Raw genomic sequence first — 26,891 nt, 5'->3', positions numbered from 1 at the left:
ATCAGGCCTTTATGGTAAAGTGGCCAGACGGATCCACTCCTCAGTAAATGGCACATGACAGCCCGCTTGGAGTTTACCAAAAGGCAGCTGAAAACTCTCAGACCATGAGAAACAAGATTCTCTGGTCTGATGAAACCAAGATTGAACTTTTTGGGCTGAATGCCAAGCATCACGTCTGGAGGAAACCTGGCACCATCTCTACGGTGAAACATGGCGGTGGCAGCATCATGCTGTGGGGGTGTTTTTCAGCAGCAGGGACTGGGAGACTAGTCGGGATCAAGGGAAAGATGAACGGAGCAAAGTACAGAGAGATCCTTGATGAAAACCTGCTCCAGGGAGCTCAGGACTGGGGCGAAGGTTAACCTTCCAACAGGACAACGACCCTAAGCACACAGCCAAGACAACGCAGGAGTCTCCGAATGTCCTTGAGTGGCCCAGCCAGAGCCCGGACTTGAAACCAACCGAACATTTCTAGAGAGACCTGAAAATAGCTGTGTAACAATGCTCCCCATCCAACCTGACAGCTTGGGAGGATCTGCAGAGAAGAATGGGAGAAACTCCCCAAATACAGGTGTGCCAAGCTTGTAGCGTCATACCCAAGAAGACTCGAGGCTTCAACAAAGTACTGAGTAAAGGGTCTGAATACTTATGTAAATGTAATATTTCAGTTTTTTATTTTTTATAAATTTGCTAAAATGTAGATAGATTGAGGGGGAAAAAAACAATTTAATCAATTTTAGAATAAGGCTGTAACCTAATAAAATGTGGGGAAAGTAACTGGGTCACTGCATGTCTTGTCTTCACCATCAAAGAAGTAAGCTAACTTGAATCTCAGCCCCTGTTTAGTAAGGCTGTCACATACTTTAAATGGGATCAAGCATTAGCCCTGATCATATGGGCATGATTGCTAAAGAAGGAGTCATTCAGGCATTACAGTAAGTAGACATTTAGTAATCTGCTTCTATGGTTAGAACTCACATGCTCTTGTTTTCCTTGGTTTCCACAGTCATGGTACTTCTCATTCATACATTGTTGAGGAATGTATGTTGTGTGAATGAGTGGTACCATTACACTCTAAAACCAAGGAAAACAACTGGACTGCAGTCAGCCACCTACAGTGAAAATATCTGAGATGTGAAAATGTGAGTTTTTTGTCATTGTTGATACATGCAATGCATGCAAAGCTTGCAGAGCAAATGAAAATGCACCTGCACTTAACTGATGTGGTGGCAGTCATGTGGTCGACTGTAGGCATAATCGACCAATTGTCCACATAATTGCTGGAGTGATAACTTAAAAACATGAAACATTATTACGATTATCCCATGCCTTAATCAAGTGTATGTTATTCTTTAAAAGATTAAGAATAATGATGCCTACATTTTAAATTGTATTCACCATAGGGACGACAGCTACAATCTGCCAGAAGTTTTGCAGTCCCCCACAAAGGTTGGTTGAAGTAACTGTAACACTTTATTTCACATTCATGTTCATTTTTATTGATTTACTATTTAGTAACAAAGTATATGGTAATGCACACACACACACACACACACACACACACACACACACACACACACACACACACACACACACACACACACACACACACACACACACACACACACACACACACACACACACACACACACACACACACACACACACACACACACACACACAAAAGTGGACAACATGGGTGTTTCATTGCTGACACAAACCTGTGTTTTCCTCTTACTGTACTGAAGCAGAGACAGAACCCATTCAACAGCACACCACTTACACCTGAAACTTTGGAGGAAACAGACAGCCAGTTACCCAATGAAGCAATGGAGCAAACCAAGACACCTGACGGGGGTGAGCTCCTTACCTGTACATTATCTGTGGGTGTCATTTTAGTATCCAAGAATAAACTGAAAAAGGACATCAAGTGAATATATGGATTTGGTAATAACACTTCATTTGAATGTTCTGTCATAATGTCTATGTAAGGTAGTCATAAACATGACTTAATGCAATGCCGCATGTTGCACCAAAAAAGTTCTGAAACCTTACAGCTGAGAAGTTAGTTACTTTTATGAATCTTACTGTAAGTTATGTTTTTAGCAGTCTTATGTTAGCAATATCACGGAACATTCAAAAATGTTCAAATGCATACCAAACACTGACATATTATTTTATTTTATGGTTCCTATGCCAAGACACCACCATTTTCGTGAAAAATGTTGAGGCAAGTGGTTTTGATTTGGCGTCATGTAATTTGCACGTTTACTACAGTAATTCAGGATTCATGATTCAACTGTAACACACCATGTGTTGTGTTTTTAATGGAGTGGACGGCTAGATGGACAAACAGTCAAAGCATTTTCCTTGCGAACAACCGTAAGTCTGGTGAACTGATCCCATCGAAAGCCATGCGTTGTAAACCCTCTCCTGGGCTTTCGGTATTTCTCGGTTGCTTTCTAAACAAATTGCTAGCATGTTCTCGTTGCATGATTGTTGTAAGCATGTATTTTTGTCATGTCAGGAACATAATATGTATGTTGTATTTCTTCCACCTTTCTTTCATAACATTCTCATAAGAAGGGAAGAGGAAAACACAGTTCCCATTAGCCATTTTGTAGATTCCAATTACCAAAACAGAATGCAAGAATGATTACCATTGTTCATTCTCATTGTTTGGCTAAAATATTAACCTGCATTTCCATTGTATAATAACTAATGCTCTAGTATTTAGGTAAACTTCAGTTGTGTAACTACAGTGCTTGAGCCAGTTGCCCTTAATTTCAAGACGTGCAACAATAGTGTGGCAATTTCTCAAGTATGTGCTCTGAAACAATTTCATGAAATGAGCCAATGAGTATCTAGCAACTAGTCAGGTTTTTCCCAGAAGGAAGGCGAGCCAAAGGGGGAGGTATGCAAATACAGACTAGCAGAGGGATTACGCATAAAGGCATGTACCCTGACTCCAAAACCCTAAGCTGCAATGCATGACTTGTCTGTGCTGGAGATCCTTAATGTTTCCCCTAGTGTATCTGAAAACAATGTTTTTCAAGGAATCTAGGCACTAACTACCCACTGGGCAAAAACTGGTTGAATCAACGTTGTTTCCACATCATTCCAACCAAAATAATGTAATGTGTTGACGTTGAATCAACATGGAAAACTGATTGGATTTGAAAGAAGTCATCAATTTAAGGGAATTTCATATTTTTTTCACCCAACTTTTAACCTAAATCCAATGACATGGTGACATTTTTTATTGAATTCACATTAGTTGACAACTTAACCAACTGTAATTCAAAACTAGACATTGAACTGACGACTGTGCCCAGTGGGTATATTTTAACATTCTCTCATGTAGAATAATCTCCCAAGCTATTATGAAAATCATGATAATGACAATAACCATGAAGGAATTAAACCAAGGAAGTAAACCAAGAAAGTAATCCGATGCAAATGTACTTAAAGTCCCTAGCCCCACCACCCAATTAATGTATTTGCATCTACATTGGGATCCACTGTATGTTTGTGGTGTTAACCATAAGGCGTCATTGTAATCGCTTCTCGAAACATGCTTGCTTTATCCACCTGCTTTTGTGCCCTAATTTTCTATCCACCACCCCCCATTGTCTTTTCCCCCAGAGTTTCTACCACCATCTGAGTTCTGCGTTGCTCATCAAACTAACTTAAAATCGATCTGTTCCGAAAACATCCAGAGTGCACCTCTGCGCATGCCTGTCCCCAAAACAAGAACAATCATTAACAGATCCCAGGACTCTCTCTTGGAGAGCCCAGCAGTCAGACAGGCCAGCAGACAGACAGGCCAGCAGCCAGACAGCCCAGCAGACAGACAGGCCAGCTTTCCCGCCCCTAGGAGCATCCTCAAACAAAGCAGCTCCACTGACTTTCTTCAGTTCCGAAACGTCTGCAGGCGCCAGCCAGAACCACAGTGTCCACAAACGCTGCACTCCAGTAACGGGATCTTAGAGCCATCTTCAGACACCCGGCCTGCTAAAGAGAGAGAGACCCTGGTCTGGATAGACAGGAAACAGGTGAGATTCGGCCCAGCAGTGAGCAGGAGCAGCGTGGAGTGGCCCACTGAGATGCAGGATGGAAAGGAGCTGGGCGAACACAGTCTCCTGGATTTGGACTGTACAAGCCCCCCAGAGGGAGAGGAGGAGACGGGGCAGTCAGACATAAGTGGCATCAACAGTGGTATTGACCAGGGTGATCACGGACCACTAAAGGAAGACATTGAGGTTTTGACAGCTGTAGGTTCACCTTGCTGGCTCCAACAGCCCATTCATGATACGCAGAGACATGTGGACATAGGTGAGGGTCTGAGTTGCAGAGAGAAGCAAGATATAAGATGCCTAGACACAGGCCAAGCCCAGGTCCCTGCTGGTAAGGCTAGTGCATCTCCATTTTATTAATTTGATGAATTAATTAATAAAATCAATCAGTCAACAATCAACCCATCAATCAATTCAAATATTTGTAGTGAGGAGTGTAGAGAATGATTTTAGGTTTGTATTCAATTAATTTAGGAAATACAACTTTTTAAACTACTCACCATGTTTGTGTTGTAAGATCTGTTTTTTAATCACTAACCTGCTTGCTTTCATACATGAATGTACACATGAATTTATTGTATGATGATAATATTTGCTGATGGTGATTGGGGAATTTGGACTGCAAGGAATGTGCTCTTTTTTTCATTGGTGGGGGCATTCAGGCTTTGAAATTATATGGTTGTCTAATGTTTTACAAATCATTTTCTTCTATTACATGCTATTGCTCATCATTATACTGACTTGTAGATGACATAGTTCAATTCAATAATTTGCTTGATTATTTATTGCTCTGTTCAAATGTAGGATCTGAATTTGATTATTCTTTTGTTGCTGAGAATTTTCCTGCTTGTAGTGTATTTGAGTTTTAAAAAAGGCTTCCAAAATGTGTCATTTCCACTTTAAACTTCTGACTTGATTTGCCCGAATGAAAAATATATCAACCCCTACAAAAATGTCCATTCATTATAAACCACATAATAATTCACATTTCCTGTTGCTGCAGGATTATTTTCCTGCTGTAGCAAACTGGCTCAAATTAAGATCCTACATTTGTATGTCAGCAAATACAAGTGATGAGCAATCCAAGTTGTTTTATTTCCTTTACAGATCAACTTGAGCATCGTCATGCTGAGTCCCTTACCCTTCAGGTGTCCGACCTCCATTGTGCTGAGCAAGAGACAGGTAAGCCCATTCTCTTGGGGGCTGCGGCCCAGGGGATCTCCCCCACCAAGATAACAGAGGCGGACGGTCAATCCATGGCTAAGGTTCGAGACTGGTTCAGCTGGAACCTGGGAAGCAGTGACAAGCCACAGGCACAGCTCCCCCAACAACCCAGTGATGAACTAGGTACTCCTGTCGACATCATCACAGATGAGATGCCAAGTGATGCTGCCTCTAAGAAGCCATCTAGTCGTGTGTCTCCAAAGCCTCGGAGAGAGCTCCTAGGGATATTTAGTAGATGGGAAGCAAGAGAAGAGAAAATCCCTGCACCGCAAAGCCCAGTTAAAGAGGAGGTGGTCCTCTGTGAACAGAAAGAGCTTGACGTCTCCACCCTGAACTTCGTCAACTGCCAGTCCACTGTGAATACTTATTCTGACCAGCAGCAAGATCTGCAAACATGTGCTACTGACAAACAGTCAGCTAAAAATGAGAAGACATCGGAGGTTAGAGAACTAGTGCTTAAAAAAGAAATAGACCAAACTCAACAGGAGCCACAGGGGAGTGCATGTGGAGTAGATACGTTACCAGATCAACTCTCCAACTTGAAATCATTTTGGGAAAGAGAAATTGGCCCTAAAATACTGCTCAGTAAACTAAGCACTGATACAATGAGGTGTGAAGTACTTGTCAGTGCTGGGGATACTTGTGACCAAAAAATGCATGATTTTGCCAAGGCTGAGACTGTTGAAGCATCATCATCTTTTCAAAATATTCAGCTTGACCTCGACACTAGTGGCATGAGAAAGTCCAATATCTTTGGAGCAATAAGCAATAATAGTAATGACTCACATATGCTGATTAACCATCCCATCTCCCAAAAGGTGGAAACCTCAGAGCAGTGTAACATAGACCACAGTGCTGCTCTATCATATGACGAAAAGTCCTCATCTTCCGTTGAAAGCAACTACATGTTAAAAACATCAGGTGACAATGGTACATTCAGGGATAAATCCATCCTTATCTCTGAAGATAATTCCAGTTCATCTGTGGGGTTGACAGTGCCTTCTCAGACAGTCCAGCCAGATGAGAAGGTGGACATTCCTTTACATGTCTCTCCACCCAGTCCCCGCACAAGCCGGCAGGGGCGTGTCCCAGTGCCCCTTGTTAGATGTTCCCTCAGTCAACAGGAAAGCAGGAAGGCCAAGATTAATAACCTCAAGTCCTTCTGGGAGAAGGAGAATAGTGGACCAAGGGTCATTGTTGGCAAACCAAAGGAGGCTTTAGATAGTCAAACCCATCCATTTTCAGAAACATCTCCAGTCCACCACTCAATTGCCACTTCTCAGTCTAGTCTAAGAACAATTGAAACTGACCTAGGGAAGGGTGACTGTGACAAGCAAAGCTCTTCCTTATACGGGGTTAAGGCCAGCGCCTCCGACTTGTCCATGACTGAAAGAATAGAAAAGGGTTTCATCAAGCGGAGTTCAAACTCATCACTGCCGAGTAGTCACTGTAGTGTTGGTCATGTTGATTCTATAAATCAGCAAGATTCATGTAAGATGGAAACAGGGCCAACCCTGTATCAAGAAAGACCCTTAAGTCCTAAAACACCTCTGCCTAGATCTGAAATTCCAAAGTGGAAAGACAAAACTGACGATGAACTGAAGAGAAGTCCTTCAAAGACCTGTCATCCAAAAGCTCTGCCCAGAGGTTCATCCAGTTTCCAAGGAGCCAGGTGTGATAGTTCTCCATTTAAATCCTTCTCCATAGACATTGCCTCACCCACAAGGGAGCATCAGGATGATCCAGAGAGAGCAACACCAGTGGTTAAACAGAGAAAAGGACTCTCACGTGAAGCAATGCAGTCAGGATCAGAGTCCACCAAACATACCCTAGGAATCACGTCTACCTCTCCACAGTTTAGATCTGAAGAGAAGGCGCAGGATCGCCTGACCTTGTCACGTAGAGGCTCGGCACAGAGCTCACTAACTTCTATGATGTCCCCGCTATCACCTACTAGGTCGCTCCCTTTCCCCGTCAGAAGGACCAGTTTAGGGAACCTAAGTGTACAGGAGGGCAGTCCTCACTGGTCCTCTATGCCAAATCATGGGGACCCGCATATAAGAAGAGCCTTTGAAGCTGGCAAGATTGGTCAACAGCCCATCAATAGGGATCCTGGTGAAAGAAAGCTTTCGGGAGCATCTGAAGTCTCTGAAACATATCTCCGCCTTGCAAGGTCTTTCATTCCCCAGAGCAATCAGCATTATTTGGGGCTCCCTGAGCGGACACACATCCCTCAGTTTATCTTAGATAAAGTGGGGAATGGCCATCTGAGTCCCACTGTCCCCACTCCATTGCTCCTGAGCATGAGAAGCAGTGAGGGGAGTCCATCTTGGATCAGTCCTAGGTCCATGGAGAATGTCGACAGTCGCTTATCCAGAGGAAGCATGCCTGAGATCTGGTCTCAATCTCGGGCAAGTTCAAGCTGTGAGCTTTGCATTTTCTCATCAAACATAGATTTAGTGATTTAGAAGTGAAATGGCTAATGATTTAAATGTGGGGGCAAATCATGTTGGCCACATCATTCTGACCTTTGATGGAAGCAGCAGGGTTAGACGCACAGGACAATGTCTTCCACATGGCAGAATTTGCATCTTTTGGGTAGATATACAGTGGTTCTTCCTTTAAAAGTTACAAGCTTATGCCGCGACCGTTTGTGGTAGATGGTGGCATTCTGTCATTTCACCACACGATCACAAGGGGGAGCTAGAACGCTGATCTATCAGTAGTCAGGAACTGTGGCAATTAATGGAGGCGTTTTCAAAAACAAAAACAGTCATGTGGACTGACGATTTTCAAAAAATAGGTACGGTGTGCTTTTGGTTTCTCACCCTCTAAAAACAGGAATAAAAAATTCTAAATAACAAACTGGCTTTATTTATAAATTAGTAAGAATGTCTCACCCCATGTTCAAGAATGGCCTTTTTCCCTTTATTCAGATTACAATCGCTCACTTTCGGTTATTTGAAATGAAATCATCTACAAAATATAATAATTTCTTTAACAAGCCATAGAAAGTTGGTTGCAATTTCAGAAAAATAAAAGAAGTAAGGAATTTGTCTGTCGGCCCTGCATTAAAGACCGAAATTGGTTAAAGAAATTTGTGATAAATAAAAATATATACCACTGTCTCTTGTGCATGTCATTTTCCTTTCACAATACATTATAATTATATAAAAGCGCCTTAGATATTCTCACAGATCAGATTTGCCCTAACGAAAAATGCCCTTTAGAAATTAATTTAGAATCCTCCAATCCTCTAAATGTAATTATTCGCGGAGAGTCTCGTCATTGGTGGAGAGTCAGGCGGCATTGGCGGAGTTGAATAGGGCGAGGAACGAGATGGATTCACAATCCATGCCAGGCAAACATGCAAATGTTTATTGCAACAAGTTCGATCGGGTTTACATCAGGAGACCTACATGTAGAGATTAAAAAAGTATTTTTAGATATACTGTAGGCCTACCGTAGGCGACATGAGTCTCACTAGTGTTGAGTAAATAAAAGTATAAAAGTATTTTATGTCTTTTTATTTAACCTTTATTTTACTACATAAAGGTCTACTTACTCTGACGTCTTGACCCAGTTTATGCCCTCATTTGCAATGCAAACCATAACAAATTACTATGGGAATAAATGGAAGAGGCAAGTGGAAGGTGGAAAAAGTAAGGAACTTATCTGTCGGCCCTGGAGGCCTTTTGAAAACATGTTTTCAAACACTTGTTTTTCACAAGGGCTATTAGCAGGACAATAGACATGACGTGGTACCACCAAAAACACCTCTCTGACATAGGGTCCAGCATATCTCTTGTCTCGCCAGCTTTGATCTATGCCTGGGCCTGCAGTACGCAAAGTTCTTTGTTTGTCAGACGCATCATTGGGTCGAAACTGCAGAATAGTACAAAACGAGAACACACATGGTAAGTGTTCTGGGAAATAATATATATACATATATACTACCGTTCAAAAGTCTGGGGTCACTTAGAATGTCCTTGTTTTTGAAAGAAAAAATAAATAAATTGTCCATTAAAATAACATCAAATTGATCAGAAATACAGTGTAGACATTGTTAATGTTGTAAATTACTATTATAGCTGGAAACGGCAAATTTTTTATGGAATATCCACATAGGCGTACAGAGGCCCATTATCAGCACCCATCACTCCTGTGTTCCAATGGCACGTTGTGTTAGCTAATCCAAGTTTATCATTTTAAAAGGCTAATTGATCATTAGAAACCCTTTTGCAATTGTGTTAGCACAGCTGACAACTGTTGTTCTGATTGAAGAAGCAATAAAACTGGCCTTCTTTAGACTAGTTGAGTATCTGGAGCCTCAGCATTTGTGGGTTTGATTACAGGCTCAAAATGGCCAGAAACAAAGAACTTTCTTCTGAAACTCGTCAGTCTATTCTTGTTCTTAGAAATGAAGGCTATTCCATGCTAGAAATTGCCAAGAAACTGAAGCTCTCGTTCAAAGCTGTGTACTACTCCCTTCACAGAACAGAGCAAACTGGCTCTAACCAGAACAAAAAGAGGAGTGAGCGGCCCCGGTGCACAACTGAGCAAGAGGACAAGTACATTAGAGTGTCTAGTTTGAGAAACAGACTTGCAAGTCTTCAACTGGCAGCTTTGTTAAATAGTACCCGCAAAACACCAGTCAACAGTGCTGCATGCTGGCCTTCTAGGCAGAGTTCCTCTGTCCAGTGTCTGTGTTCTTTTGTCCATCTTAATCTTTTTTATTTTTTATTGGCCAGTCTGAGATATGGCTTTTTCTTTGCAGCTCTGCCTAGAAGGCCGCTTGTGGTCAACTATTTCAGCACCGTTTCGAGCTGCTCTGAGACAAGCAAGACTACTTAATATACATTTTATAACAGTTTTTTTTATCGAATTCAATAACATATTTGTCCTATTGTAAAGTGTAGTCTAAAGGCCAATATGGGCAAATTTGCAATGTATTCGATGCTTAAGTACTCTAAAACCACGCTTGGGAAAAACAAAATGCCTCCAGCTGTCCATCACTACTGTAAATAAAAACACAGAATATCTAAGGGGCTTTTATATAATTATAATGCAGGGTTAGTAATAATAATAATTGTTGGATAACAGATCACTATCACAATATTAAAAACTTTCAAATGCATTTATGAATTATATCGCTTTAGCCGACATGTTGCGGTTCATCTGATGAAGGTGCACATGGGCCTATTTATATAATGAATATGAAATCGGGGGGCCGAAATGATGAAATATTTAAGCATTAGACCTCTCACTAAAGGCGTCAGTCATACAAAAGTTATACTTAAATCCGAACTGGTTGGAGATTATAAAAGTACATGGCCATAAAGGATAGATAATTTTTCAAGCTGTTCATACATTCATAAATGACCAGAAGGGTCAAATAATATTAACAGTGGTTATGAAGGGTGCAACCGGTCAGCACCTTAAGAGTAAATGCCAGTTGGCTTTTCATAGCCGAGCATTCAGAGGTCAAGACAGCAAGTGCGTGTGAGAGAGAGAGAGGATCGAAACACGCACACAAAAAAAGTGAAAGCTAGCTTGCCAGACCTTCTGTGTCCCAATTGGATATCACGCTATTGTGCTGTTGAAGTTTACTCAACTTTATCTTGTCGCTCCTTCAGCCAGGTGTGCATAGCAAACGGTTGCATCACTCAAAGTCTCTTCATGTCATTAATGGGTCGAAATAGATGTGCAAACCGATAACTTTAGCGGTAAAAGGAAGTAGCAATATTGAATATACTGTGCTGTACCAAACTACTAATGCCGTTAAAACTGTCACTTTGCGTGAGCCAATAAGATCTCAATTAGATTTTTTATTTATATACAAATTCCTACATTTCATGGGACTAACCTGCCTTCATATTTGTATCTGTCATTTTATTGTATCTGCATTCTGACATAGGCACAAGATGATTGTCTCTAACATGATCATGATAACCATTCTGTAGAGTAGATTAACTAAGGTCTCTCTGATTCAAATAAGTACATGAAGCGTGAAGAAAACCTTTTTGATTTCTAGATGCTTCCAATGTAAAATGTTTAGTAAATCACCTTATCAAATCACTCTGTATGCCACAGACTTGGATCATTAAGAAACTGTGAAGTAAGCTAATATATATTTGTATTATCTGTCAGGGTGTTTCAAATAATCAGTTGATGGAATTGAAAAAAAACTAATTCAAATATTCCCTAATCTTCATAAAGAACAATCAATAGATTTTTGGAATCCTGTGTAACTGTTTGTTCAGAACAAGTATCTGGAAATATCAGATTGGGCCATTTTTCTTAATGTTATGCAGTCTACGAAGACCGGTCTGTTTGTTCGTCTGTTTTTTGCAATATTTTCCAGAGCTGATTTTATTTTATCTGTGGCAGGTCATGGTGAGAACTCAAGCCCAATCAGGTTAGAGTTGAAACAAATGTCTTCAAGACCCTTATCCAGAAGTCTGGAAGACGTTTTATCACCACCAAAACGTAAATAGACAGTTCTTGGTTTTCCTGAGCTCAATAGGCTTGATTCTTGAATTCCTTAACTCAGTGTTATTCTCAATCCTAGACTGTGGTTAGCCGTGGCCAATTGTTCCAATTGTCGCTGTAACCATTCAAATAAATTGTTTAAGAAAGAGTTTTCAATGAGCATTATGATATTGTTTTCATGATATCTGAAGTTAACTGTTTAATCCTCTAACCCTTTATTTTCTTCCAAAGGAGAAGAGAGAAGTATAATTGACCAAAGAAGTGAAATGAATCTAAATGTGGATGATGGTAAATATTTCTGCTCAATTTCATTTGATAAAAACAGTGTACATTTGCTTTTTGTTTGAAGGCAGACACCGAGTATTGTGCAAACAAATACAATTTTGTTATACTTGGCTTCTACTAAATTGTATTACTAGATTTTGACTGTATTTATTGGTGAGAGTTGAATCCGTAAACTATCAGTAATGAGAATAGATTAGAATTGTAACTCATTGTTGAAATATCACTATTCATATTTTATTTCAATTTGAGGAAACTAGAATTTTTCAAATAACATTGTTCTGTTGGTTGTTGTGGTTTCAGGCACAGTGATGCCATGGTTATAACAACATTTGATCTTGTGATTGTTTAAATCAATTTTCCTTGACTCTGCCCAAGTATGTTCACTATGTTCTTGTTTACACCCTATTGTATATTGAGTTAACATTTTTGACAAGAAATGGAACATAAGATGGTCCATGTGCATCAGATCAAATAAAAACACACAAAAATGCTGCATTAATTCCCCTGGTTTCAAAACATGCCCACAACACTCAAAAAATAATCCCAAATCAATCCCTAGCTCTTCCCTCTGAGGCATTTGGGGATATCTGAGAGGATTGGATTGGTATAATAAGAATATGGCAACAATTCATGCACCTGTACTATCATAGGGCAAGGTGGAAGTTCCGCAAATCGCTTACACCTTCCCAATCCTCTCCGATCTACTCAATTGTCTAAGGGGAAGATGATAGGGGTTGATTTAGGAATTATTCAGGAAGTGGATTATTGAGAGCAGAGGAACGTTGAGGAAAGCATGTCGTTTGGCCAATATGATTACATCAGCTGTAATTACATTGTCTTGCAATTTCACTATTTCAGTGAAGACCCTGCTGATTTGAGCCATTAAGAGAGATTAGTTAGAGAGTTATAAAAGTCCTTATCCACCTATCTGCTTTGCATCTTCCAGTTTTTGCAGTGCCTCCCTCCTCCCTCCTTCCTCTCCGTCTCCCTCCTCCCTCTCCCTCCTCCCTTTCAGTCCCGGAGCAGATGAAGAATATGACCAAGTCGGTGTCTGTTTTGCAGGATGAGGTAAAACAAATAAAAATTCTGTGCAAAATACCTAAGCATTTTTAGAGTGATATACCCCATCAGAATTAGGGGGAAGTGAATTGCCTTGTTACCTTTAAGATGACAACAATACAAAATAACTGATTTTATAGAATTCTTCCCTCTTGAATTCATTTTAATGGCTTTCAAAATCCACCATTTATGACCAAATGCATAACATTTTCAGGGGTACTGCAGTCACCTTTCCTTTTTTGAGGTCATATATTGAATGTATTTTTCATGCTTGGATAAGACGCATGAGCTATTGATAACCACTCTACTCTGTCCCACATTTCAGTACATTTTTAACATGGCTTGTACAGTGCCTTCAGAAAGTATTCAGACCCTTTCACTTTTTCCACATTTTGTCAGGTTACAGCCTTATTCTAAAATGGATTAAATAGTTTTTTTGCTCATCAATCTACACACAATACCTCATAATGACAAAGAAAAAAACAAACAGAATTCAGACCCTTTACTACTTTGTTGAAGCACCTTTGGCAGCAATTACAGCCTTGAATCTTCTTGGGTATGAAGCTTGGCACACCTGTATTTGGGGAGTTTCTCAGATTCTTCTCTGCAGATCCTTTCAAGCTCTGTCAGGTTGGATAAGGAGCGTTGCTGCACAGCTATTTTCAGGTCTCTCTAGAGATGTTCGATTGGGTTCAAGTCCGGGCTCAAGAATATTCAGAGACTTGTCCCGAAGCCACTCCTGCGTTGTCTTGGCTGTGTGCTTAGGATCGTTGTCCTGTTGGGAAGAGTACCTTCGCCCCAGTCTGAGGTCCTGAGCGCTCTGGAGCAGGATTTCATCAAGGATCTCTCTGTACTTTGCTCCGTTCATCTTTGCCTAGATCTTGATTGGTCTCCCAATCCCTGCCGCTAAAAAGCATCCCCACAGCATGATGCTGCCACCACCATGATTCACCGTAGGGATGGTGCCAGGTTTCTTCCAGACATGATGATTGGCATTCACGCCAAAGTGTTGAATCTTGGTTTCATCAGACCAGAGAATCTTGTTTCTCATGGTCTGAGAGTCTTTAGGTGCCTTTTGACAAACTCCAAGTGGGCTGTCATGTGCCTTTTACTGAGGCGTGGCTTCTGTCGGGCCACTCTATCATAAAGGCTTGATTGGTGGAGTGCTGCAGAGATGGTTCTTTCTGGAAGCTCCTCCCATCTCCACAGAGGAATTCTGGAGCTCTGTCAGAGTGACCATCGGGTTCTTGGTCACCTCCCTGACCAAAGCCCTTCTCCCCGATTGCTCAGTTTGGCCAGGCGGCCAGCTCTAGGAAGAGTCTTGTTGGTTCCAAACTTCTTCCATTTAAGAATGATGGAGTCCACTGTGTTCTTGGGGACCTTCAATGCTGCATACATTTTTTGGTACCCTTCCCTGGATCTGTGCCTCGACACAATCCTGTCTGGGAGCTCTACGGACAATTCCTTCAACCTCATGGCTTGGTTTTCGCTCTGACATGCACTGTCAACTGTGGGACCTTACATAGACAGGTGTGTACCTTTTCAAATCACGTCCAATCAATTGAATGTGCCACAGGTGGACTCCAATCAAGTTGTAGAAACATCTCAAGCATGATCAATGGAAACAGGATGCACCTGAGCTCCATTTCGAGTCTCGTAGCAAAGGGTCTGAATACATGTAAATAAGGTATTTCTGTTTTAAAATTGTAATGCATTTGCAAAAAATTCTGAAAACCTGTTTCCGCTTTGTCATTATGGGGTGTTGTGTGTAGATTGCTGAGTTTTTAACATCTATTTTAGAATAAGGGTGTAACGGAACAAAATGTGTAATACTACCCGAAGGCACTGTATGTGCATGTAGCAGACCCTGGCTCCAACCACTATGTAGGCCCACAATGTGTTTTAACCTGTGTGTGTGTGTGTGTGTGTGTGTGTGTGTGTGTGTGTGTGTGTGTGTGTGTGTGTGTGTGTGTGTGTGTGTGTGTGTGTGTGTGTGTGTGTGTGTGTGTGTGTGTGTGTTTCTGACCACTCGCCATTGTTGTTTCTGCACTATCTTGTAGAAGGATGGCAGAGACAGTGACAGCACCTCAGTGAAAAGTCTCAACTTCAGCTGGAAAAAGCGGATGGGCAGTTCCCTCACTAACCTTAGCCTCTCCTCTGACATGGCGTCCATGTCCTCTGTATGTTCCCATGCAGCTTCCCTATCAGATATGTTGACCATGTGCCATGAAATAATCAAACTCACTTTGCTTTGAATTCACGTGGCTGCAATCCTAATAATGCTAATAACAAAAGTTACAGCAGGACATTTGTTTTCTCCCCCACATGTGATACACAGGAATCATACAATTGTCCCATAGCAGATGTAAGGATAGTAGGGTTCTAGAGAATGAGGAATATTAGGGTTCTAGAGAATTGGGAATATCAGGGTTCTAGAGAATTGGGAATATTAGAGTTCTAGAGAATTGGGAATATTAGGGTTCTAGAGAATTGGGAATATTAGGGTTCTAGAGAATTGGGAATATCAGGGTTCTAGAGAATCGGTATATTAGGGTTCTAGAGAATTGGGAATATTAGAGTTCTAGAGAATTGGGAATATTAGGGTTCTAGAGAATCGGGGAGTATTAGGGTTCTGAATGTGGACTAAGAGAGGCATTTGTTCCGCATCTGGAAGAAAATAATACTGAGGTTCAATGGTGGCTGGTGGCACTTTAAATTGGGAGGACAGGCTCATTGTAATGTCTGGAACAGAATCAATGGAAGGGTATCAAACACATCAAACATCTGGTTTGATGGCTTGATACAACACTTGGTGATGCTGTTGTCTCTTCCTAACATCATGTGGACCGTTAAGGTGAGCGGCAGTGTGGCAAGCATCTACAGTGGAGTAGATGGGGATGTGGAAGTGAAGGGAACAATCCGGTTTGCCATGAATTATGTCCAGAAGCTCGGGGAGTTCCACATCTTTGTTGTCCACTGCAGAGATCTTGCCGTGGCAGAACCCAAGAAGAACCGTTCTGATCCGTAGGTGTTCTTGCAATAAATAAGATTGTGTGTGTGTGTGTGTGATTATCCTATCATTGTAAAAAAAAATCTGCCATCTCCAGGTGCATAGGTTTACAGAGGTTTATGGAATCATTGTTTCCCATTACCTTACATAGGATCATCAGTGTGTTATTGCAATTTGAGACTAGGTGCATGGAAAGCAATGATGTGCCTTGGAAACTTTCACCGACTTCTATCCGATTGCACTTGTAGACATGTTACCGCATTTGCTGAGATCGCATTCAAGGTAAACATTGCAGATGCCTGCTTAATTGTTAATTACCTTTAAATGTCCAGCGCGCTATAGCACAGCTTCTAATTGAATCCCAGCCCTAGTTGCTTTTGCTTTGTATTTGTGTAGTGGCTAAGAATCTGATGTTGGATATTCATTTTCAGATATGTGAAATGTTACCTCTTACCGGACAAAGCGAAAATGGGAAAGAGAAAAGCCAGTGTGAAAAAGAAGACCTTGAACCCCACTTACAATGAGATCCTTAGGGTAAGAGAGAAGAGATATGATGGCTGGTTATTAAAGTCCTCCTCCAGTCTCCTTTTCAGATAATTTATCACCTGATTCACTCAACAAACATCTCAATAGGTGGTCCAGGTGTCCTCTGATATGGCAAAGTGTGTGTCTGTGTGTGTGGGGGGGGTGTACATTCCTGATTTTATACTCGGGATATTGTTTGTCAACAGTTCAAAAATAGCTGGACACAAAGCTATCAGTGACGACACAAAGCTATCAGTGATGATACAAAGCTATCAGTGATGACATAAAGCTATCAGTGACGACACAAAGCTATCAGTGACGACACAAAGCTATCAGTGACGACACAAAGCTATCAGTGCTCTGTCTATTGTGTCTGCATTGAATAAACTACTTTTATCCCCTTTTCTACCCCTGCAGTTTAAAGTTGCCATGGAGACCCTCAAGACTCAAGCACTTAATGTCTCCGTGTGGCACAACGACAACTTTGGACGGAACAGCTTCCTTGGCGAGGTGGACTTGGATTTGTCTGAATGGGACTTTAGCAACACGCAGATGAATGATTATGCTTTGAATGCAAGGGTAAACTACAAGAGGAATAGTTTTGGTTGTATACAGTCTGTTTTGCAGTATCAATTTTATATAGGTGGTAATTCATAAAGACTGATCTGATACCAACTTGCCACAACTAAAAATAAAGTCATTCTATTCACTCTAGATCTCGACACAGTCTCTCAGTCCCTCTCACTCCCAATCTATTGACCATAGAGGAGAGATGAGAATAGGATTGCGTTTCCTGCCACAGATCTCCTACAGTAAGCAGTTTCTCAGACCACTCTCAACATCATCTAGCCTGTTCTGTGTTCTATTGAACATAACTTACTTATGTGTGTTTTTACTCAATTGATAGGTAAGAGGTCATCCAAAACGGAGACGGGTGAGGTGCAGATTTGGGTGAAAGACTGCAAGAACCTGCCTGCTATCAGGGGTGCGATCATTGACCCCTTCGTGAAATGGTATGTGTTTTGGATATGTTGCACCTGGTTAAATACGGGTGTGAAGCATACTTTAGTATTGAATATGTTTATAGTGCCAATGTGTCATTTAGTCATATATAAACTAAACCATTGAATTTGTAGCGATTCACTCACAAATGTAATACACTGTAGAAATACAGATTTTTTTTATACTGTTGTACTCCTGTAGATGGCAATTTTTTGTCCTCTTTTACTCACTGAATATTGGCCCTGTTTTAATACTTTGAAAATACATCCTTCTTTCCTTGAGGTAAGCACTGAGGCATATAAACTCAGCAAAAAAAGAAACGCCCTTTCACTGTCAACTGCGTTTATTTTCAGCAAACTTAACATGTGTAAATATTTGTATGAACATAACAAGACTCAACAACTGAGACTTAAACTGAACAAGTTCCACAGACATGTGACTAACAGAAATTGAATAAGGTGTCCCTGATAAAAGGGGGGGTCAAAATCAAAAGTAACAGTCAGTATCTGGTGTGGCCACCAGCTGCATTAAGTACTGCAGTGCATCTCCTCTGCATGGAATGCACCAGATTTGCCAGTTCTTGCTGTGAGAAGTTACCCACCTCTTCTACCAAGGCACCTGAAAGTTCCCGGACATTTCTGGGGGGAATGTCCCTAGCCCTCCGATCCAACCGGTCCCAGATGTGCTCAATGGGATTGAGATCCGGGCTCTTCTCTGGCCATGGCAGAACACTGACATTCCTGTCTTGCAGGAAATCACGCACAGAACGAGCAGTATGGCTGGTGGCATTGTCATGCTGGAGGGTCATGTGAGATGCCACAGACAATGCCTGCAGGAAGGGTACCACATGAGGGAGGAGGATGTCTTCCCTGTAACGCACTGCGTTGAGATTGCCTGCAATGACAACAAGCTCAGTCCGATGATGCTGTGACACACCGTCCAAGACCATGATTGACCTTCCACCTCCAAATCGATCCCGTTCCAGAGTACAGGCCTCGGTGTAATGCTCATTCCTTCAACGATAAACGCGAATCCGACCATCACCCATGGTGAGACAAAACCGTGACTCATCAGTGAAAAGCACTTTTTGCCAGTCCTGTCTGGTCCAGCGACGGTGGGTTTGTGCCCATAGGCGACGTTATTGCCAGTGATGTCTGGTACCTGCCTTACAACAGGCCTACAACCCCCCAGTCCAGCCTCTCTCAGCCTATTGTGACAGTCTGAGCATTGATGGAGGGATTGTGCGTTTCTGGTGTAACTCGGGCAGTTGTTGTTGCCATCCTGTACCTGTCCCGCAGGTGTGATGTTCGGATGTACCGATCCTGTGCAGGTGTTGTTACACGTGGTCTGCCACTGCGAGGACGATCAGCTGTCCATCTTGTCTTCCTGTAGCGCTGTCTGTGGCGTCTCACAGTACGGACATTGCAATTTATTGCCCTGGCAACATCTGCAGTCCTCATTGCTCCTTGCAGCATGCCTAAGGCACGTTCACGCAGATGAGCAGGGACCCTGGGCATCTTTCTTTTGGTGTTTTTCAGAGTCAGTAGAAAGGCCTCTTTAGTGTCCTAAGTTTTCATAACTGTGACCTTAATTGCCTACCGTCTATAAGCTGTTAGTGTCTTAACGACCGTTCCACAGGTGCATGTTCATTAATTGTTTATGGTTAATTGAATAAGCATGGGAAACAGTGTTTAAACCCTTTACAATGAAGATCTGTGAAGTTATTTGGATTTTACGAATTATCTTTGAAAGACAGGGTCCTGAAAAAGGGAAATTTCTTTTTTTGCTGAGTTTATATGCAATTGGATAGGTATAAGGTGACCACCCTATTACTTTCACCAAGCCACCCAGTTCATATCTGTGATTACCTCAAGAATGGTAGCGAGGAAGGATAGGATGCATTTCTGTAATATTCTAACAGGGCCATTGATTGCTTTTGTCCTAAATTTACATTATACTGTTAGAGCTAAAGCTATTCCTTGAAATGCACAGGATCAGATTGTGGGCCAGAGTGTGCTAGGCTGCTAATCTGTTGTTGTATGCTATTTTAGCACCGTGCTTCCAGAGACGAGCAAGAAAAGCCGACAGAAGACTCGGGTGGTGAAGAAGACGGCCAACCCCATGTTCAATCACACCATGGTCTACGATGACTTTCTGCCGGACGACCTACGAGAGGCCTGCGTTGAAGTCACAGTGTGGGATCACGACCGGCTCACTAACCATTTCATTGGGGGCTTAAGGCTGGGCCTTGGAACAGGTAAGATACTTTGTGTCATTTGTAATAAAGTTTGGCTGGTACTCAATTCAAGGCACGTTAAAATGCAGCACACTATAACAGACTTTTAAAGGTAATTTACACATGAGAGCAACGTTGACCATGAATGCGATCTCTGAGAACATCTGGAAAATGTCTTTAAAAGGCACATTCTCAGCTGTGCAGTGCCCTCTTCCCTGTGCTATAGCACCGATTGAATTACGGCATCTAATGGGTTGACAAAATTCCCCACATTTCTGAATCTGATTAATGCTTTTCTCTAAGGTAGTATGTCTTTATATTGAAATTGTTTCTTGAGTCGTTCCAAACCTATTGTAGCCTAATTATTAATATTGAAATGCATACACAATACATCCAATAGGAAGCTAACTGGATCATCTCCCATCTGTCTTTACAGGTAAAAGTTATGGGTTAGAGGTGGATTGGATGGATTCAACCTCTGAAGAAGCAAGTTTATGGGAGAGAATGATGCATTCTCACAATGAATGGGTTGAGGATGTTATACCCTTGAGAATGTTGATAATGGCAAGAGGTTTATCAAAATAAGATGGTGTGTGAAAAGTTGGATGATAAAATGAGAAGAAAGTTGCTCATTGGGTGTATCAGTTTGATGAAATTTATAACCGATAATGTAATCAGTAATATAATCTCTCACTTTTTTAGGGGAAAGACCATACAGGCACATTGGAGTATTGTGCTTGGTGCTTAGATTCTTCTTAGAATTACATTACAAATGTGTATTTTATTTTTTGAAAAATTAACATTTTACATAATCATGCTTGTTGTCATACTGATCAAATACCCACTCAGAAATTGTTAAGATATAAATAGGTTGTTTTAATTGATTCATTCCAATGCATATTTATCGCTATTTGTATATATTCCTATATATGTTTTCATAATGTAATTCCATGGTAAATTAACTGAAGAAAATGTTTCCACTATTGATACAACAGCATATATAATCAGAAATGTGGTGTTATGTTTTCATTGTTGTCTTTGTAAAATACAATTTTTCACATTACTCAATATAGTAACAGCATATATTTTTCATCATAGTTAATGTTTCCACTAATTCAGGCACCCCAACAATAAATACAATATCACATGTTGAAAAAAAAAATCTGTGTGAATTCAATAGTAATGGTTGTACAAAAATAATTACATTTTCCGCCAGCAATAGGCAAGAAGCAGTGAGAAAAATAAATTTGAAATAGACCGGAAGTTGGATTTCCAAGAGAATGCAAAAAGAGCCATGATCCTATGGGGAATTTGGGACAGAGTTTTTTTTAAATGCTCCAGAATTATTATTAATAATAAAATATTGCTGTTATTGGCAAAGAGGTTTGGAACTCTCTTTCTTATTGGTCTATTAACTAATTTACCGCCATACCATAACACCATACCATAACAGGCTGAGATTTCAGGCGGTCATTTCAAACAGCTCACTAAAAGGGCATTATCATCATTTTCATAGTATCACGTTTTTGACTGCACAGAGGTCATTTGTCTTATGGACATTGAGACCTTTTTAGAGTGGAGTCTTTTGGGCATCTGGTGATTATAGATCTCTCTCGCATCGTCTTATTCAGTCTGACGAATCTGGCTACAATACATCCAGGGATGATCAGATCTGCCTTGCGCACATTAGAGCAGTAGAAAGGGAGGAGGTGGAACGGAGGAGAGAAATGCTGAGGGTCTAAGATGCTACAGCGGCAGAATTTCAGCCACGTGTGGGCCACCCTGTGAACCAGGAGCGAATGGAGTCCAAGTGGTATATAATTTGATATATTAAAATAAGATATTTATTTTAAAAAGGTAGCCCTGCTAACAGGCTCAAACCTTCATAATGCGACCCCTGGTGCGCAAATAACTAAGCACAACTGCGACTCTTTTTATAGACTCACGCTAGACCCCGTGGGAAAGAACCCTTCCCTTGCTCAGACGTTGCGTGCATCAACCAATGGTTGCAGCACCGACTGACAGAAACTGCTATAACATATGATGGGGTTCGCTGAGAAGTAAAATACCTATCCATGCGTTGTAAGATCTGGCAAACGTCAGCAACGCCAGGGCAGCGGAACTGATTTCCCTCCCAAATATAAAGAAATGGGGGCTTGTTGAATTTATCTCAAGTTTATTGGAATTGTAAAAAAAAAAAATTGTAAATAGGTTACAGTGACGTTTCACAAAGAGTTTTCATAGTATATGATTATTAGTGATGTTTTTCCGCCTCGTCACTAGTTACCATAGCCACAAAGTCATAAACCCCGCCTATGTCTACAATTGATCTTTATCAGATTTTAAACCTAACCACAATGCTAACATTATGTCTAACCGTAAATTAAATTAAGAGCAAAAAGCAAATTTTTGTAATATATTTTTACAATATAGCCGTTTTACTTTGTGGCTGTGGTAGCTAGTGAAAACCATTTCCGCGGGTTGAGTCGCCATTTTGACTTTGTGGCTGTGGTAACCAGTGAAAACCATTTCCGCGGTTTGAGTCGCCGTTCTTTACGTCCTTTGTACGTTTGGAAGTTCTCTCCGCTAGTCAGCAAGTAGTTGTTTAGGGATTAGACAAATGTACAGACTGTCAAACAAGATCGAATCTTTTCCTACGAGAAGCTGAATAATATTACGAACAAATAGCTACAATCTGATCCAGTTAAAGCTTCACGGAGGGTAAGTGTGGTTACCTCAAAAATGCTTTGTCATTTTGTTTGTGCGCAGTGGCCTTCCAACTAGCTAATAATATTATAACTAACTAGCGTTAAATAAAAAATAACGTTGACGTTGTTGAAAACACAAACTAGTTAACAAAATATCAATGTGAGTACTTTATAACATGTTCCAAAAAACGTAAAGATTACATGGTAGCTAATGTTAGCTAGTTAGGCCTAATGTAACGTCAGTCTTGTTCAGACCATTATGGCGCCTAAATTAGCTAACTAACGTCAGTCTATATTAGTTTTTAATTTCTCGAGAAAGATCCACACAGAATGAATGTTTTGGCAATTGAATGTTCGGCTTTGGAATTTCCATAAAAAAGCTCTAAAATCACGTTTACATGAAAAAGTACATCGAAATCGAAAACCGTGATTATTTAAAAAATGATCTAACTTAAATAGAGCAACTCAAAAAGCACTAATCGCTCAGCGCTACTTATTAACGTTATATTTGGTAAAGGAAACGTGTATGGCCTCAAGACTTTAGGTCCTTCAAAATGGGGGTTGAGGTAATGGACAGAATCTGAAGGATAGTCAGGCCTAATTTAACATTACTCACTGAAGCACAGGACACAACTCATGTCTTTAATGTGTAGGGGGCATGAAACCCAATATATTCATTAAACAGACTTAATTTACTAATCAATGTTCTTGTTGTATTCTCACAGATAATCTGAGCGGGAATAAATTGGTGGTGTCCCTCATCAAAAGCTAAAAATGATCACCAGACGAAGAGGTCGTTCAGACAACACCGATGTGGAGGTGCACTCTTCAACTTGTCCTTTTGATGTTGAAGTCACTGACTTTGAAATTATAGAAAATGTTAAAACGAGTCCCTCTGAAGAAATTCGGTCAGAGAATGGAGATAGTACAGTTGGATTAGAGCTGGATGATTTATTTGGAATCGACGAGTTACACTGGACATTTGAGAAGGATGCAGTCTCCCCTCTTTTCGACATTGGATTGGCCGAATTAGGTGTGGGTGACACAACAGATCAAGATTTTTGGATCGGCACATCCAGGACCCCATCGCCCGAAGGAGTGTCTGCTGTTCAGAAAAGGAAGGGGAGAGATGACCCATCTGGGCACATGATCAACAAAAACGCTGTCGCTGCGCGAATTAATCGTCTGAAAAAGAAGGAATACGTGAACGGGCTGGAAAATAAAGTCGGGTCTCTGTCGTCAGAAAACCGCATACTCAAACAGGAAAACGTCCAATTGAATAAGAGGGTAGAAGAGTTGGAAGATGAGACGAGGTACCTGAGAGCTGTGTTGGCCAACGAGAGCATGTTAGCCCAGCTGTTGTCAAGGCTGAGCGGTGTGAACGGCATGAAATTATCTTCCTCGCTTTTCCAGGGGTCCAACAAGAATGACGACCACGATTATGCCTTGCCCCGGAAACATGTGAAGGTGGAGGAAAAGGAGACCTCTGGTGGCATCTGTCTGCACGTGGACAAGAACAACGTCTCAGTGGAGTTCTGCACTAAGTGTGCAGAGAGTGCAAGCGCATCACTCAAAATGTAGGGTCAAGTACTTTTATCTGTTTTCAGATGTTGAGACTGAACCTGATTAACTTCAGTGTAATGAACGTCAGGGGAATCTATGAACACTGTTAAAACTATTTGAGATCATTACTTAATTAAGAAATGTTGAATGATTGAGCATGTGTAAAAAATCTTGCCAATGATTTAAGTACACGTTACTCGTTAAACCTTGTTGCCAGTTTTCTTCTAGGTGATGATTGTTCTACCATGCTGGATGAATGGGTTACAGAGCGTCCCTGTCTGCTTGGCTCCATGGTAAGGATCTCAGATGAAGAAAAGCTGATGATTTGATAAATTCTAAGATGTTTTTCAAGTTTTATTCCTCTTAGCATACACCAAAGGCTTTTACACTAACATTAAGTTTACACTGGAACATATCTTTCCATCTTAGTTTGAATTACTTTTCTTTTAAGTTCTATGCCGTAAGCGTTTAACCTGTAAATATTAAATCAAACTGATTTCCCTCCCAAATATAAAGAAATGGGGGCTGTTGAATTTGTCAAGTTTATTGGAATTGTAAAAATATATATAATTGTAAATAGATTACAGTGACGTTTCACAAAGAGTTTTCATAGTATATGATTATTAGTTCATATTGGCTCTCAAACCAGAATGGGTAAAAACAACAACATATAATTGCTTAGCATGGTTTGGTTAGAACTTGTCTTTTTGTGAAACGTCACTATTCTGCTGAAGGATGTTTTCATTTAGCGCCCCTATTTTTCTTTATTGCTAAAGTGGATTCTGCTGTTCGGGAAGCTGAAGAGGCGGGACCCGCTGCTGCCAACTTGGCCTGGTATTTTTTTAAAGGTAGTATAACAAAGGGTGTAAGTGACTACATTTAACCAGTATCCCATAACACCTTCTTTGTAAAAAGTAGTGAATTTAGAATATATTGTGGATGACAAGTGTTCCACTACCTATTACATTGACAATATTAGAGGTCCTATAACGGTTTGTTCACAAGTTTAACCTGACTTGTTGACACATTGGTATGTAACCCAGTTGTTTAAAAAAAAAACTAGTCAAACTATCTTGTTATCGATGTGATCCTGATAGAAATGGACATCACCAATTTTGTATAAAGTGACAATCTTAAAGAATGTTATGTAAAATACAAAGATTTTGTGGCAACTTTTTTTTTTCTAAATGAGAACAATGTTTCAGGAACATGGATATGATTGACAATAAATCTTATTTTGATTATACACGTTTCAGTTATATATTTTACCTTGAATGTGACCCAGTGTATTTGATATTAACACATCTCTTTTTCTCTTTTCAAACAGCAAGCTCTTTCTGCAGACAAAGGTCTATCAATTCCTCAACAAAATGGAAAAATGTGGTAATGGTTTGTGAGGCCTCATTTCAGTGGAGAGTTCAAAGCATACTCTATGTGCATATGCCTACTAGTCCGATGTACTTGTTTTTAACATAATGCTGCTGCATTTAGTTTTAAAGTGATATTTTACTAAAATCAGCTTCAGGTGTTTTCAGACTTCAAAATTGGTCTAAATAATAAGTTCATGTCCCATCCCACCACCTGTATAGATCCAGCTATATGCCTCAATCCCAAATGAATCCCCCCAAAAATACAGGTGCTGATCAAAATGATGAAAATTAAAATAATTTCAGATAGGTGCTGAGGCATTTAGTGGGATTTACACACCTGGTAGCTTGTGCCATTGATTCATTTAGACAGGCCACTTCTGAGGTCTGAAAATGTCTAACAAATAGGGTAAGCAACTGTCACTCTAAAGTTTATCGAGCTGGACGGCATTTCGGTGATAATATTTAATGTGGAGAACCCACAACGCTTTCATTTGGATCTGAAAAGTAAATTGTTAGCTTCTTCACAAATTAACTTTGTTAAAAGGTACCGTCTTTAATTTGTTTTTCAGCGTTATGGCTGACCCAAACACTTTGTTTGCTATAAAGCTAAAGGATGGGTTGGAGAAATGTAACCACCTTCAAATTCATAGATGAAGCTATGGATGAAAGGAGTGACAATACATGAGATCGAAATGATAGTTTTGCGTTTATATTTAAGCTATACATTGTTTGAAACAAACTTATTTTGGGTTATGATTGCGTAAGCTCAGGGGGCATTAAGTTGTATTCTTCCAAGAATCCATGGGTATAGGTAGGTGGCTAAAATTCACAGGTCATAACAGTGACCTGTTATGCAAGGCTACTTATTTGGGCATGCACTGCAAACTAAACTGTTTTTATGAAAAATCTGGAATATTTTGCCATATGTGCATATATGTTGGACATAGGAAACCGTAAAAGGGTTTGAGAGCCTGTTAAGACACAGCATTTTTAGACTGATGCATTTAGCTGATTACTTGAGGTGTACATGATTTAAGGACCCCAATCAAACACACTGTTGAAACCATCATAACCCCACATTTGTTTTGTAATCCATTGTTTAAAGAATGTCTTTGTTTGTATACACTATAGCTTCAAAATATGGTTAAAACTATCACGTGGGCGGACAGTCAGTACATGCATCCTATGAATTGAGTGGTTACATTTCTCCAGCCCTGTGATCACGCAGATTTGTAGCAAACCAAGTGGTGGTGCTGTTGAATTAATTATTGTGCCATTAGGATAATTTTGGTATTTAAGACCTTTACAGTTAAATTGTTTCTTGCACTGAAAGTAGACCAG

The 26,891-nt window shown here is 40.5% G+C and overlaps 2 protein-coding genes across 14 annotated transcripts in view; both read left to right on the top strand.

Moving 5' to 3' along the window:
• sytl2a (synaptotagmin-like 2a) overlaps positions 1-21,071 on the top strand; it is a 42,497-nt gene extending 21,426 nt beyond the window's left edge. Inside the window, exons 5-19 of one of the 13 annotated variants that reach the window (XM_071339376.1) lie at positions 1,404-1,449; positions 1,752-1,857; positions 3,646-4,407; positions 5,184-7,724; positions 11,691-11,789; positions 12,024-12,080; positions 13,024-13,145; positions 15,197-15,316; positions 15,991-16,160; positions 16,578-16,680; positions 17,089-17,250; positions 17,387-17,483; positions 17,579-17,684; positions 19,725-19,930; positions 20,346-21,071. In XM_071339376.1, coding sequence (XP_071195477.1) covers positions 1,404-1,449; positions 1,752-1,857; positions 3,646-4,407; positions 5,184-7,724; positions 11,691-11,789; positions 12,024-12,080; positions 13,024-13,145; positions 15,197-15,316; positions 15,991-16,160; positions 16,578-16,680; positions 17,089-17,250; positions 17,387-17,483; positions 17,579-17,684; positions 19,725-19,930; positions 20,346-20,494 — 4,846 coding nt within the window. In that variant the 3' untranslated portion in view covers positions 20,495-21,071. The other 12 variants (XM_071339377.1, XM_071339375.1, XM_071339383.1 and 9 more) reach the window with 12 other exon arrangements.
• A 1,326-nt stretch (positions 21,072-22,397) lies between these two features.
• LOC139537724 (CREB/ATF bZIP transcription factor-like) lies at positions 22,398-25,424 on the top strand. Its single transcript, XM_071339374.1, has 4 exons — positions 22,398-22,630; positions 23,343-24,194; positions 24,398-24,473; positions 24,957-25,424. The coding sequence occupies exons 2-4, from the start codon at positions 23,392-23,394 to the stop codon at positions 25,035-25,037; spliced, it is 960 nt and encodes a 319-aa protein (XP_071195475.1). The 5' UTR covers positions 22,398-22,630; positions 23,343-23,391; the 3' UTR covers positions 25,038-25,424.
• Positions 25,425-26,891: the final 1,467 nt, after the last annotated feature.

This window comes from Salvelinus alpinus, chromosome 13 (assembly GCF_045679555.1).
Source record: "Salvelinus alpinus chromosome 13, SLU_Salpinus.1, whole genome shotgun sequence".
Lineage (NCBI taxonomy): Eukaryota > Metazoa > Chordata > Actinopteri > Salmoniformes > Salmonidae > Salvelinus > Salvelinus alpinus.
Note: the sequence above shows the minus strand (reverse complement) of the source record. Positions and strands in the feature narration are given on the sequence as shown.

What these genes read in the sequence shown, in the direction of transcription:
- LOC139537724 (XM_071339374.1), top strand. Translation starts at nt 23,392, where the DNA reads ATGATCACCAGACGAAGAGGTCGTTCAGACAACACCGATGTGGAGGTG. An exon ending in GCAAGCGCATCACTCAAAAT is followed by an intron (nt 24,195 to 24,397) that starts GTAGGGTCAAGT and finishes CCTTGTTGCCAG; the next exon opens with TTTTCTTCTAGGTGATGATT. An exon ending in CCTGTCTGCTTGGCTCCATG is followed by an intron (nt 24,474 to 24,956) that starts GTAAGGATCTCA and finishes TTATTGCTAAAG; the next exon opens with TGGATTCTGCTGTTCGGGAA.